Consider the following 14,624-nt stretch of genomic DNA (forward strand, 5'->3'; position numbering starts at 1 on the left):
GTATGGAAAATGCCATCTTACTTTAATTAAATCTGCTTTCTTGTCTCCCTCTAAGCTTAAATACAAGTCTCAGATCTTACTACTCTATGAGGCAAAAGACTACTCCAGCTGGTGCCATAGGAAAATGTGCAAGAAACAGAATTTCTCCTGAATACCTATTCTAGATGTTCTTGAGTATCTAGCAATCTAATATTCTACCTACTAACCAACTGCTCCCAGTTACCCTTGGCCCAGTTTCTATATTTGAAAAAAGGGACAGTAAAAAAGGAAAGGCGTAAGATAGCCAGGTTGCTCCAAGCAGCCTTGGAGTGTTTTCTGCTTCTGGCAGCACAGAAGGAAGAGGTTACATTACCAAGAAATTTTCAGTTATTTATAAAATTATGTTATAACACAGTTTCAGTGGTAACAGAGAGGTTAGAGTTTCAGAGGAGCATTAATAACGTTTTTCCTCCAGACATTTCAATAATGAAGGTATTTTACAACTGTAAAAACATAGTTTGTTTCTGTAATGACTTACCTTTCCCATTGTCACCAACATTGTCATTGGCACGGTTTCTTATATTTTTAAACATCTTTATGATCACCTTTTACTTGACAAATTGAACACACAGTCAGTCCAACTAACCAACTACTTTTCCTGTGTAACAGCTTTTTCCTGCACTTATTTTTTTTTTTATTATAGTCCTGACTTTCCTGATTGAACTACAACTAGTAGTGGTCATCCTATAAAAAAAATTACAATTTAAGAGAAATTTCTATACTCATGACTTTAGCTCAACACAGTGACAGCATTCAGTACCATATGGCCCAATCATTTGTTCATAAGTCTTAACATACCCAGGCAATACACTTTTCGGAATGGAAAACAGAGGGAGTTGTACTTAGCTCTTCAAAGACAATATGCCATCTATTAGGAAAGACAAAATAAACAACAATTTGCAGTACGAATTCACCATATAATTTATCTGTTGATAATGATAAAATTAAGCACAGGATATTATTGGAAAATAGGAAAGAGATATTTGACTTAGATTTAGAGAGGCACTCATCAAGAAGACTTCCCAACGGAATGACACCTGCATGAGTTCTGTAAGATGAGTTGCCTTTGTCACACCAAGGGAGATGGAGGTTTGGGATGGGAGAATGTGTTAGATTCCAGCTACATTATTCAGAGGCCCAGAGACAATCGAGCATGCAACATTAGAGGAAATAGGAGTTCAGTGTAGCTGGTGTTGAGAGTGGGAATGAAGGAGGAGTGCCAAGAGATGAATTTATAAAAGTATGCAAGCACTAGATTATGGAGAACCTTATGCACTATGATAAGTAATATTGACCTTATTGTGAATGCACTGAGGGCCCATTAATTTGGCGGGGGGAGGGGGGCGCGGGGGGACCAGATTTGTATCAGCATTATGGAAATAACTAGTATAATTGTGATAAGGACCTGTGCTAATGTATACAGGCAACAGGGATGGAGAAAATGAACAAATTTGAGATATTTTGAAGAGATAGACTCAACAAGGACTACTGATCAACATAAGTAGTATATGTGGTGGAAAGAGAGTAGCCTTTGTAGTTAGCTAGCACTGGGTTCAAATCCCAGTTCTGTCACATAGTGTTTTGTGACCTTGTGTACCTCTCAGAACCTCAGTATTCTCAACTTAAAATTTAGACATCAGTACTCAACCCATAGGGATGTGGGGTGATAATAAAATAATGTATGTGAGACATCCAGTAAAGTAAGTATAAAGTGATAGCTACTGTTGTTGTGGGGGATGAAAGAGATGGAGGGGAGTCAAGAATAACTTCCAAGTTTTCTGTTCAAACAGTGAGAAAGAGCTAGTTTAGGAAAGTGAGATAACCTGTCTGATTTCTAGACAGATTGCTGTGAGAAATCTGGGTGGAAATGTTCCCTGACAGACAACAATAAGAGTATGACACTCATGAGAGGTATTTGAGCAGAAGATACAGATTTGGGAGAGAGCAGTTTATATACACATAATAGTAAAAGTCATGAAAGTGAATGCAATAACCTAAGGAGAGAGTTGGAATAAGAAGTCAGAACAGTGAAGAGTAGCCTAGGAAGGACATCAGTGTAGCTGTGGTTAGAGAAGTAGCAGGAACACCAGTGGTGAGTAGTATCAGAGAAACACAAAGGGGGGAACATTGCATGAAGAGAGTGAGATTAGCAGCTCCAGTTGCTCCAGAGAAAAATAAAGTGGAAGAGTACCTTTGGATTTACCAACGAAGAAATATTTAGTTCTGACATGATTTTAGCAGAGTGATTTGGACACCTCATTTCACTAGTTTGAAGAGAGAATGGGAAATGAGCAGTAAAAGCAACCTGTGTAGATAATCTTTTAAGACTGTGACGTAAGCTTAGATTTAAATGCTGATAAGAAGAGCTAATATAGAAGAAGGGGTTTCTGAGAATGTAGGGAGTTAGAGTCAGTGGTGTCAAATGCAGCAGAGCAATCCTGTAATGCTTATTGACAAAATGAACCTTGGATTTGGTCATTAGGAGGAAGTCTGTGAACCAGGGACAAAGTTCTTGTGGTAGAATCATTTGAGTACCAGATTTTGGTCATTGGCGAATGGTTGAGAGTTATTGAGCAGGGAAGTGATATGATCAGAACAGCGGTTAACATTTTTTTCTGGCAGCAGTTTGAAGAATGAGATAAGTGGCATGTGTCCCATTTAGGCTGGTAGAGGCACAGAGTAACAAGGACCAGGGTGATAGTTTTGACAACAGAAAGATAAGATGAACCCAAGAATTATAATGCTATTACGTATCTTTTAACTTGGCTCTCCTATAAATTAATGGGTAAAGAAGTAGCCTAAAAGTTGACTTTTTAAGATTTTGAGTGTAGGTAGGTAATCAGGAGAGTAGTAGCAGCAGTTACTAGAACAGAAACATTAGTAGAAGCAAGATTTAAAGATGAATTCATTTTTAAGCTTTCCTTTATTAAGCTACTGTACGTTGGGCACTGTTCCAAGTGTTGGAGATATAGCAGTGAATGTAACAGGCAAGGTCCCTGTTCTCATGCACTCAACATTGAGAAGTTGAGGCGAAGACAGAAAAAATAAGAAAAGGACAAGATAACTTAAGGCAAGTAAGATAAAACTTGGTGATGGTATAGAAACGGATTAGTGGGGCCATTTTAAGCGATGTGGTCAGAAATGGCATTTCTAAAGAGGAGAGGTTTGAACTGAGAACACCAGAATATTACTAAGGAGTCAGCTCTGCAGAGATCTGGATGCAAAGGCATCCCCACCCAGACCAAACAGTATGTGCAGAGTCCCTAAGAAGGGAATGAGCTTAATTTGTTTGAGGGCCAGAATAAAAGTCCAGTGTGTCAGGAGCATAGTAAACAAGTGATAGGCTAATCCATGATGAGGGGTTGGTAAAGTTAGACTTGAACAGGGCCTTGAAGACCTTCCTTGGTAAGGAGTTTAGTGACTTGTACGTGATTAGTAACAGCAGAAATGAAAGAAAAGTAATATTGAAATATGTTGAACCTGAACTGTCTAGAATATCTAGGTAAAGAAGTCAAGAGTATTGTCAGGCTTAAATATATAAATTCAAATATGAATTGCTTAGTAGTATTCATTGAAACAACCTCCCAAGTTGTTTAGGCATTGAATAACAAATGTTCACAATATGGAGGCTCGAGAAAATGGTCAGGGGATTTGAGGGGAATGATTAGCCAGGGATCTCTAGCAGCTTTTTGACATAAAGGGTATCTTAAATATCATTGCAACCTGAAAGGAATGACCAACTGTTAAATGAACAGTAGCTGGAAAAATTATGGCCAGAAATATCTCATGACTTCAGAGGAGGTAAAGAATACTTGCCAGCTTAAAATACCTGTGTCTTTATAGGGACCAAGTCATAAAGACTATAAAAACAAAACAAAACACTATATAGTACTAGTTCAGATAGAACTCCCATTTCTAACAGTACATTCTTTTTGCAGTAAATAGAATATGTGTATCACTGCGCTTCTAAATATACAAGTAATTTGAATAGTTTGCTTAGTCAAGGTCATCCTTTTGGAATCTGGTTTTATTGGATATGTAAAACATTTATGTCCTCAAAAGATAAAATGAGGCATAATAATTTTACTTTACATTTATGTGTTGCTTTGCAACTCACAGTCTTTACTCACTAGGAAATCGACTTGATCTTTATGAACAACTCTTTAGAGTAGATAGGAGACAGGAATTTTAGGGAGGTCAGCAGTAATTAGAGGTGAGGAAACTGAGGATTTCCGAGTACGGTTACTGAAGGGGACAGGAATTCACAACTTATGACTTACCACGTGTTGCTTTACCTATCGCACCTTGTTAAATTCAAAGGTGAACAAAAATTTAACTGTAGTAGAAGAACTAATATATATATAGATATATGTATATCTATCTATCTATCTATATATCCTTACTAAAACAGTGACAAAAATACATATTTTTTATTTGTATTTTAGTTATTGGTGCCACCAAAGGTTTCAGAGTGCTGTGAGCACATAGGAAGGTGAGACTGATTTTGGCTGGCAGAATCAGAGGTTTAATTTTGTTTGGAAAATATGTGCTGTTTTTTTACTTGCTATTTTTTATTATCTTTTCTTGGTTGCTGTACACATTTAAAGTACTACATGTGCAGCTTTAAAATAAGCCCTTTTAGTACTCACATGTAGTACTCACATGTTTATTTCTGCTACCATATTTTGTTCTTATATTGCCACCCAACTCAGTTGAGACTAATAATAATAATAATAGCTAGCATGTAATGTACAATTCTGTGCCAAGCACTGTGTTCAAGGGTTTGTAAAAATTAATTTGATCTGTATATCAACTCTGTGAGGTGGGAGCATTCCTTCATAAATAGGTGGTGTTTTCTTTTCTGTCCATTTTATGTACTTTGTATTCCCACACCTGAAAGTAGAACTGTGGTGAAAGAACGGATAAGTATAAGCCATACTCATGTGCCCTTCGGGATCAGCTTAAGCCATGTAAACAGCTTTTTGGGGTAATATTTTGTATTATTTATCATATTTTTCTGTAGGTGAAGCCAAGTTGGTATATGTGCTAACCTGGGAGATGAAGTCTAAACTATATATAACATAAGTGAACAAAGTAACAATATCCTAAATGTCTGTTTTATGATTCTAGTATCAGTATGTAATAATTATGGGTGATTTTGCATTTTAACAAACTCAATGCGTGTAATAAAAAAGGCTCATCAATAAAGAAATGTTTGCTTAATTTGAAGTATTTAGGAATGAGAAATGTCCAAAACTTAATCCTTTTAGTTTACTTTTCATTCATTTTCTTGGAGTGAATGAGATATGTTGCTTACTGTGGAAATGGTAATAATAATGCTTTGTATTTATATAGCATCTTTCATCTGAGGATCTCAAAGTACTTTTCAAATAATGTCTCATGAATCCTCACAGCACTTCAGTGAGGTAGGTAGGTGGCAAGTATTATTATCCTCATTTTACAGATGGAGAAGTTAAGCCACAAGAGGGTTAAATGATTTATGTATATAGTCCCACCAACCAGATAGAGAGGCAGCCTAAGCTACTAAAGTAAAAAATACTAGATTGTGGAGGATTGGCATAGTGTAAATCATTAACCCCTTTGCTTTTGTACTTTACACAGATTATGTATTAGAACAAATACAATAGCTTTAAAATGTCCACATGGAATTTTTTTTTAGCCTTTCTTGAGGAATAGAAAACATTATAATACTCTTTTTCCCTCCCATTTTTAGGTCAGCAGCAAGGACAAGATGGCGTAAAAGTCCAACAAGCTACGATAGCCCCTGTTACCGTAGCAGTTGGAGGAATTGCTAATGCAACGATAGGTGCTGTTAGTCCTGACCAACTCACACAAGTGCATTTGCAGCAAGGCCAGCAAGCTTCTGATCAAGAGGTACAGCCTGGCAAGAGGCTTCGAAGAGTTGCCTGTTCCTGTCCTAATTGTAGGGAAGGAGAAGGAAGGTAAATGCTGTGTCTTTCTGGAGGGCAGAAAATAGTTAAAACCAAGCCATTGGCTGGGTACTTTGATCATTAGAACATCATTAGCTTTGTAGTCCAGAAGTCAAGATTTAATATTGTTCTGAAGGAGGTTAAGTTGAGCTATTCAGGAATGGGATTTCAGCGGTCCTCTTCCTTGAACCTTATACTTTTTTTTTTTATGGTTTACTTTCTTCATTTATTTTTCTTCTCTTGACTTTCTTCAATTATGTAAAATTTTAAAGAACTTTATTGACATAAAACATTCCTTATAATTCACTCACTTAAAGTATACATTTCAGTAGTTTTTAATATATTCACAGAATTGTGCATTCATCACCACAGTTAATTTTAGCACATTTTTGTCACCCCTAAAAGAAACTATGTATTCTTTAGCTATCATCCCCTTATTCCCCAACCCTCCCAGCTCTTGACAACCACTAAACCTTTTCTGTTTTTATAGATTTGCCTATTCCAAACATTCATGTAAATGGAATCACATAATATGTGGTCTTTTGTGACTGGTTTCATTCATTCATTTGACATGTTTTCAAATGGTTATCCATATGCTAGCATGTCTTAGCATTTCATTCTTTTTAATGAACAAGTACTATTCCAGTGTATGGATATACAATATTTTACTTATCCGTTCATCAGTGGATGGACATTTGGCATTTTCCACCTGTTGGCTATTATGGTGCTATGAACATTCGTATACAAATTTTTATATGGACATATGTTTTCATTTCTCTTAGGTATATACCTAGGAATGGAATACTGGTAACTCTAGGTCAAACCATTTGAGGAACTGCCAGACTGCTTTCCAAAGTGGGTGTATCATTTTACATTCCATGAGCAGTGTATAAGGGTTCTGATTGCTCCACATAATTGTCAATACTTGTTATAATCTGACTCTTTTTAATAGCTGTCCTAGTGGGTGCGAAGTGGTATCTCAATGTGGTTTTGATTTGTATTTCCCTGATAACTAATGATGTATATTTTCATGTGCTTAGTAGCAATTTGTTTATCTTCTTTGAAGAAATGTCTGTTGAGATCTTTTGCCCATTTTTAGTTAAACTATTTATCTTTTTATTATTGAATTGGTTCTTTGTATATTCCAGATACGAGTGCCTTAGCACATCAGATACATGATTGCAAATATTTTCTCTCAGTCTGTGTTGTCTTTTCATTTTCTCGATAGTGTCCTTTGAAACACAAATTTTTTGTTTTAATGAAGTCCGTCTTGTCTTTGATTGATTCCACTTTTGGTGCCATATCTTAAGAATCTATTGCCAAATCTGAGGTCACAAAGATTCCTAGCTTTTTTGTGGGAGTTTTTTATAGCATTTGTTCTTATAGTTAGGTCTTTGATTAATTTGAGGTTAAATTTTTTTATATGATATGAGGTAAGGTTTTATTCAACACCATTTGTTGAAAAGACTAACGCTTCCCCATGTATTGAATGGTCACAGCATCCTTGTCAAAAATCAGTTGACCGTGATGCATTTATTTCTGGACTCTTCAGTTGTATTCCATTGTTCTATATATCTGTCTCTATGTCAGTACTACATGGTCTTGATTACTTTGGCTTGGTAATAACTTTTGAAATTGGGAGGTATAAGTCCTCTGATATTGTTTTGACTCTATAGGGACATTTGCAATGAGTGAATTTTTAGAATCAGCTTGTCAGTTTCTACAAAGAAGGCAGATGAGATTCTGATGGGGTGGCATTGGGTCTTTAGATCAACTTAGTAAATATTGCCAACTTAACAATGTTAAGTTTTCTGATCCTTATATGTGGTATGTATTTTTCTGTTTATTTAGATCTTCTCTAATTTCTTCCAATACTGTTTTATAGTTTTCAGAGTGTATGTTTTGCACTTTTTAAATTAAATTTATTTCTGAATATTTTATTCTTTTTGATGCTATTGTAAATGAAACTGTTTTCTTGATGGTTCATTGCAAATGTTTAGAAATATAATTAATTTGTGCATATTAATCGCGTATCCTGCAGTCTTGCTGAACTCTTGTTAGTTTGCTTAGTTTTTCTGTAAGATTATGTCATCTACAAATAGAGATAGTTTTATTTCAGTTTTTTCACTCTCAATGATTTTTCTTTTTCTTACCCTAATTGTTTTGTCCAGAAGCTACAGTACATGTTGAATAGAAGTGAAAGTGGGTGGCATTTTTTTGTTCATCTTAGAGGAAAAGCATATACTCTTTTACCATTAAGTATGATTTTGTCTCTCGGTTTTTTAAATATGCCTTTTATTGAGAAAGCACCCTCTATTCCTACTATGTTGAATGTTTTTATCTTGAAAAGGTGTTGGATTGTGTCCAGTGTTTTTCTGTATCTGTTGAGATGATCATGTAGTTTTTGGTTCTTATTCTAGCAGTAAGGGTATATTATATTACATCGATTGATTGTCAGATGTTAACGTACTTTTACATTCATGGGATTAAATCCAACTTGGTCATGGTTTATAATTTTTTTCCCTTTTTAAAAAATTTTATTTTATTATTAGTTTCAAGTATATAGTACATTGGTTAGACATTTATGTAGTTTATGAAACGATCCCCCTAATGGCTCTTTCGCTCCTCTGGCTCTCCATCTAGCCATCACATTAATGCTAACTGCATTCCCTATGCCATGTTCCCCATCCTTGTGTCCATCTGTTAACTAATTTGTCCTTCTTTAACCCTTCATCCCATTCTCCCAGCTCCCCATTATAATTATTTTTACTTGTTGCTGGATTTTGTTTGCCAGTATTTTTTTTTGAGGGTTTTTGTGTCTATGTTCATGAGAGTTTTATAATGAATGTCTTTGCTTTTAGTATGGGTAATACTGGCCTCATAGAATGAGTTGGGAAGTGTTCTCCAGTTTTATTTTTTAAAAGAGTTTGTTGAAAAAAAAAAAGTATTAATTTAAAAATGTTTTATGGACTCGACTAGTGTAGCTATTTTTTCCTGGGCTTTCCTTTTGGGTGTTTTTTTGACTACTAATCCAATCTCCTGTTACGGTTTTTTTCTGATTATTTGTTTGTGAGTCAGTTTCGGTACTTTGTGTCTTTCTAGTAATTTGTCCATCCTATCTGTGTTATTTAATTTAACTAATTGGCATACAGTTGTTCTTGTTTATGAAAATATCACCGACTTCAGCTATTATTGTTGAATTGTCTATTCCTTCATTTGTTAGTTTTTACTTCATATGTTTTGGTGCTCTTTTGTCACTCTCTTGCTTAAGTGCATGTATGTTTATAGTTGTTATATCTTTCTGATGAATTCACCAATCTGTCCTTATCAAATCTCCCTCTTTATCTCTAATAACGTCTTTTGTCTGATGTTAGTGCAGCCACACCAGCTTTCTTGTGGTTGTTATTGGCATCTTTTTTCATTTTACTTTCGATCTCTTTGTATCTTTCAAATAAAGTATGTCACCTGCAGACAGCATGTAGTTGGCTCTTGTTCTTTTTAAAATTCCAATCTGAAAAAATCTGCCTTTTGATTGGATTGTATAATCCATTTACATTTATGTTACTGATGTAGTTGAATTTATTTGCTATTTTTTGTTTTCTGTATCGCATGCCTTTTTTTGTTCCTCTGTGCCTCCTTTACTTTCTTTTGCATTAAGCGAATATAATATAGCATCTTAACTTATAATTTAGCATTTTAATTTCATTAATGATTTTTTCACTGTATTATTTTGAGTTATTTCCTTAGTGGTTGCTCTAGGCCTTAATATATATTTCGTAACTTAGGATCGGTTTAAGATTTATAGTAACTTAATTCCAGTGAGTTATTGAAAAGTTACTCCTATTGAGGTCTATTCGCTTTTACTTCTTTTGTGGTATTATTGTTATTATAGATATCTATTAGTGTTACAAACCCAACAATAATTATAGTGATTGTTTTATATAATTTTACTTTTAAAGAAGTGAAGAGAAGGCCAGCAAGTATATATAGCTTTTCCTGTGTTAACTGCCTCATTTCTAGTTCTCTTTATTTGTTCCTGTGGATTTGAGATCCCATCTGGAGTCATTTCTTTAGTCCAATACAGCTTTGCTCCCATTTTTGTGCTATTATTGGCAAATATGTTACATATATTGCATTTCTCTAATGTTATGGGCTTGAAAGTACATTTTATACATACTGTTTTATAAAATTGCTTTTTAAAACCAGTTAAAAGAAGAAATATGCACTTAAACTGATCTTTATAATTACATAATTACGATTGCTGGTGCCCTTTTGTTTCTTTGTGTGCTTTTGGGTTCATTTGCTTTCAGCCTGAAGAACTTGCTTTAGTGTTCCTTTCAAAGCAGGTCTGCTAGCAACAAATTATGTCCGTTTTTGTTCATCTGGGAATATCTTTATTTCATCTTCATTTTTGAAAGATAGCTTTGCTGGATATAAGATTCTTAGTTGAGATTTTTTGTTTGAATAAATTTTCCCACTGCCTTCTAAACATCATTGTTTGTGCTGAGAAGACAGCTTTTAATCTCTGTGGGGTTCCCTTGTAAGTGACGACATTTTTCTCTTGCTGCTTTCAAGTTTTTGTCCTTATATTTGGGTTTCAAGATTTTTAGTATAAGGTGTCTATTTATGGATCTCTGCATTTATCCTACTTGGAGTTTATTGAGCTTCATGAATGTGTAGGTTCATGTTTTTCCATACTTTTTCAGCCATTTTTTCTTTGAATGTTTTTTCCTACTCTTTCATCACTTCTCTACTCTCCCATCCTCTCCCCACCCCTCCCTTCCCATATTTATGTTGGTATCCCACATTTCTGTGATACTGTTCATTTTTCTTTATTTCTTTTCTTGTTTATTTGGGTTGCATGATCTCCGTTGTATATTCAACATCCCTATTTCTTTTCTCGAATACCTCTAGTGAATTTTCATTTCAGATGTACTTCGCATCGCTAGAGTTTCCCATTGGTTCTTTTAAAAATTATTTCTAACTCTTTATTGATATTCTCTACTTGATGTGACATTGTCTTTATATCTTGCTTTTGTTTCTTTAATCATGATGTCCTTTAGGTCTTTGAACATATTTTCAGTGGCTCCTTTGACGTCTTGTTAAATCTGGTTGCTGTCACAGGCGGTTTCTCTTCCCGGCTTTTTTTCCCGGGTGCAGGTCATAGAGTGTGGGTCATACTTTTTGTTTTTTATTTTTGTTTACATAACTCAATTTTGTGTTAAATCAATTTTTTGTTTACAGAAATCTTTTTGTTAGAAACTGGACAGTTTAGATACTATATCGTAGCAGCCGTTAGTACTTGCCCCCTGTGCTTCCCCACTCCAGCTTGTTATTGTTGTTCCCTTGTTTAGTGACTGGCTGGATTATTTTAGAGACACCCCTCCCACCTCCAGTAGGAAGCTGTCACTCCCCAGTGGATGCAGACTCAGGTGTTCTGATAATGACTCTGGGATGACTGTGGTTTTGGCTGAGCTATTTTTGACAGTCCTCAATTGCCAGCTGATTGCTCTATTATTTTCAACAATGCCTTGGAGCATCTGTTCCTCCCACAGACTGATCCGATCAGATTCCTTTAAGTGCTAGATCACTAGGTCTGTGTTTGAGAATTTATTCTGATCTTGGAAGTTGCCTCCTAGCTGTCTCTTTTCTGGCTTCTCTCTGTCAACCTAAGCAAGCCTATAGTTTAGTCCATTTCTCCAATTGCCTTTTGCAATAATCTCCACTGTTTTTTAAGAGCCCCCTGAGGCTCAAAGTTCTTCACACTTTGTTGCAAATGAAGTCAGTCAACAGTGTGGGGGAGATTTGGAGCCCTCTGTTTTATCCTGTGCTCTCCCTCTGGCCAAAATCTGTGTCACAGGTCTTGAATTGAGGGTTGAGACAGTGGCATGTTTTCTGAGTGGCATCCCTGCTATAGGAGCTGGGCATGTGGGCATGTGGGGGCGGGCAGCAGTAATCTCAGATTTTCTTGGCTTGCCTCTCCTGGCTTGGGACCTCTGATTTATGGACTGCAAATGAGCTGGGTTAATAGTGATCTGGACCCCCAGTATTTTCTTCGTGCCCTATCCAAGGTAAACCCTGTCTCAGGAGTTGGGATTTAGTGGGGGAAGGGAGTTCTGTACCTGTTATCCACACTCACCTTAGCCTCAGCCACAGGTAGCTGGGAGTAGAATGAGAAATGCTGACGACCTGCCCCGCTTGGGGACATAGTTCTCTCACTAGAAGGTGGGAGGAGGGGGAACCCTGTCCTTGGCTCCACTAGTCTGCAGTTTCTGTGTCAAGGGAGGAGTGGGAGAGAGGGAGCGTCTTGGTTCACATATCACATTCTCTCACTTTTCATACCAAGTTCTATTCCATTTTCATGAATAAGTGTTTCTTTATTTGCTGTATGCTCTTAGGGCCATTTCCAGAGACTATAGATGGTGTTTGTTTTTTATAATTTTCACCAGTTTCATTGGGGTGTCGGTCCATGGAGCGTGTCACACTGTCTTGCTGGAATTGAAGCTCTGAAGCTTACGTTTAAATGGGGAATATCATCTTTTGGTATTTTAGAGAAGAATCTTCAAATGTCTTGTAAAGCTGAGAGACTTTTTTCCTAAGGGAAGAGCCTATGAAGAAATGAACATGAGGTCCATGACAGAACATAAACACTCTGATATTAATGTTTTTCATAGCATTTTTGAGTTTAGTACATAACCTGGGTTTTTTTTTAATTGATTTTTTTTTTACTATTTAACTACAGTTAAGGCATCATAATTTTAAAAACCCATTCAGAAAAGCACAATTTCTCTTTTATTTTCCATAATGGTAAGCTTGGTGTTTGGGATTGTAATTAATGTTTGGTTTTTGTTTCTGTTAGAGGCAGTAATGAACCAGGAAAAAAGAAACAGCATATCTGTCATATTGAAGGATGTGGAAAAGTTTATGGCAAAACATCTCACCTACGAGCACATCTTCGCTGGCATACTGGAGAAAGACCTTTTGTGTGCAACTGGATGTTTTGTGGCAAAAGATTCACAAGGAGTGATGAGCTTCAGAGACATAGAAGAACCCATACAGGTTAGTTGGTTTATTAGGACTTGTAAATACAGCACTTAAATGCTTGTTTTTACAGCACTTAAATGAAAATTTTAGTGACAGATAGCTATCAAATTGGAAATACAGAAATTAAAAAGAGAATTCACTGTGGTGATTATATGGAAGATGTTAAGATCAAAATTCTTTATCTCATTTCTGAGACATATTTCCTAGTTTTTATAAGCTTTATCAATGTAAGGAGACTCTACTCCCACCCCTATTCTGCTGTCCAAAGAAAACCATATTTAATCTTTTAACTATTTTTATATTTTTATTCTTCCTGTGATGGCCGCCATATATTTAAATAATACACTGTTACTTGTTAATCTTTCAGTTTTAGACAGTATCTGTTGACTTCTTACACTGAGAGTTAAGAATTTACCTCACTTTGAACCATCTGATGACATTCAGTTATTTTTAACTGTGTGCAGGCCTGGCGTTGTCTCTTGACTCACTGCTCTCCGATTTGTTATTACCATGTCTGTTCTTCATTTCTCATCCCTTTCACCTCCTAACTTCTCTCACCTAAACTTTTACTGTCTTCTCTTTCTCTTAATGTTAAAATGTTTACATTCTTTTCAGTAAGCACTTTCTCCTTTTTTAAAATAGCTTATTTGTTTTTAAGGTTTAAAATTAGTAAACAGTAATTACATCATGACTGTAATGTACTGTGGTTACATATTCTTTCCTGTGTGTTTTTTGTTTTTTCGTAGTTTTTAATTGCCTTTTCCCCACTTGCATTGTTATTTCAACTTTTTTATTATTTCAGCTTTTCAAGAATAGTATCAACTCCATCTACGTTCTCCATATTCTTGGAGGTCTCCAGCTTTCTGATCAAACACAGACTGGTTCCTCTCTAGGACTCGAGACTTTTTTTCCCTGCTTTATTGGTTTATACCCAGTGTTATCAAGATCTCATATCTTCGTTTTTCTCAGTTTGCTCCCTTAGTTGCTGGAAAACATTCTGAATTGCCTTCTATAAAAATGCATGCATGGGGAAGTAAGTTTGTCTGAAGTGTTATTGTTTTGCTTATCCACTTAATTGATAGTTCGGCCAACACAGAATTCTAGGTTGAATGTTGTATCAAAACATTAACGGCACTGCTCTGTTGTCTTCTTTCGTGGTATACTAATACGAAGTCTATTGTTGTTGTTCTCTTGTTTTTTGTAGGTGACCTAATTTTTCCCTTAAACTTTTAAGAGCTTGTTTGTTTATAACTTTTTGTTTTGATATAATTTTGTACATTTGGAAGAGTTGCAAAGATAGTATAGAGAGTTCTCATATCCTAAACCAAGCTTCCTCCAAAATTAACCTCTCTCGTAACCACAGTAACTTATAAAAACTAAAAAATTAACATTGGTACAATACTATTAATTAAACTAAAAACTTTCCCACAAATACACTTTTTCTGTTCCAAGCAGACATTCAATCCAGAATACCACGTTACATTTATCTTTTATGGCTCTTTAGTCTTCTGCAGTCTGTGAAATTTTTTTCTGCTTTCCTTGGCTTTTCTTGACCTTGACATTTTTGAAGGTTAGGTATTTTGGAGAATA

General features: G+C 35.6%; 1 protein-coding gene across 4 annotated transcripts in view; it reads left to right on the forward strand.

Annotated features, from left to right (window-relative positions):
- SP4 (Sp4 transcription factor) overlaps positions 1–14,624 on the forward strand; it is a 58,392-nt gene that overhangs the window by 33,575 nt on the left and 10,193 nt on the right. For all 4 annotated transcript variants that reach the window (XR_003046321.1, XM_015589495.2, XM_025046874.1 and 1 more), the window contains exons 4-5: positions 5,774–6,002; positions 12,850–13,049. Coding sequence is in view for 3 of the 4 variants with exons in the window: in XM_015589495.2 (XP_015444981.1) it covers positions 5,774–6,002; positions 12,850–13,049 (429 nt within the window). In the remaining variant the exon portion in view is untranslated. The remainder of the gene's footprint in view (positions 1–5,773; positions 6,003–12,849; positions 13,050–14,624) is intronic.

The sequence above is a fragment of the Pteropus alecto genome, unplaced genomic scaffold (assembly GCF_000325575.1).
Source record: "Pteropus alecto unplaced genomic scaffold, ASM32557v1 scaffold21, whole genome shotgun sequence".
In the NCBI taxonomy this organism is placed as follows: domain Eukaryota; kingdom Metazoa; phylum Chordata; class Mammalia; order Chiroptera; family Pteropodidae; genus Pteropus; species Pteropus alecto.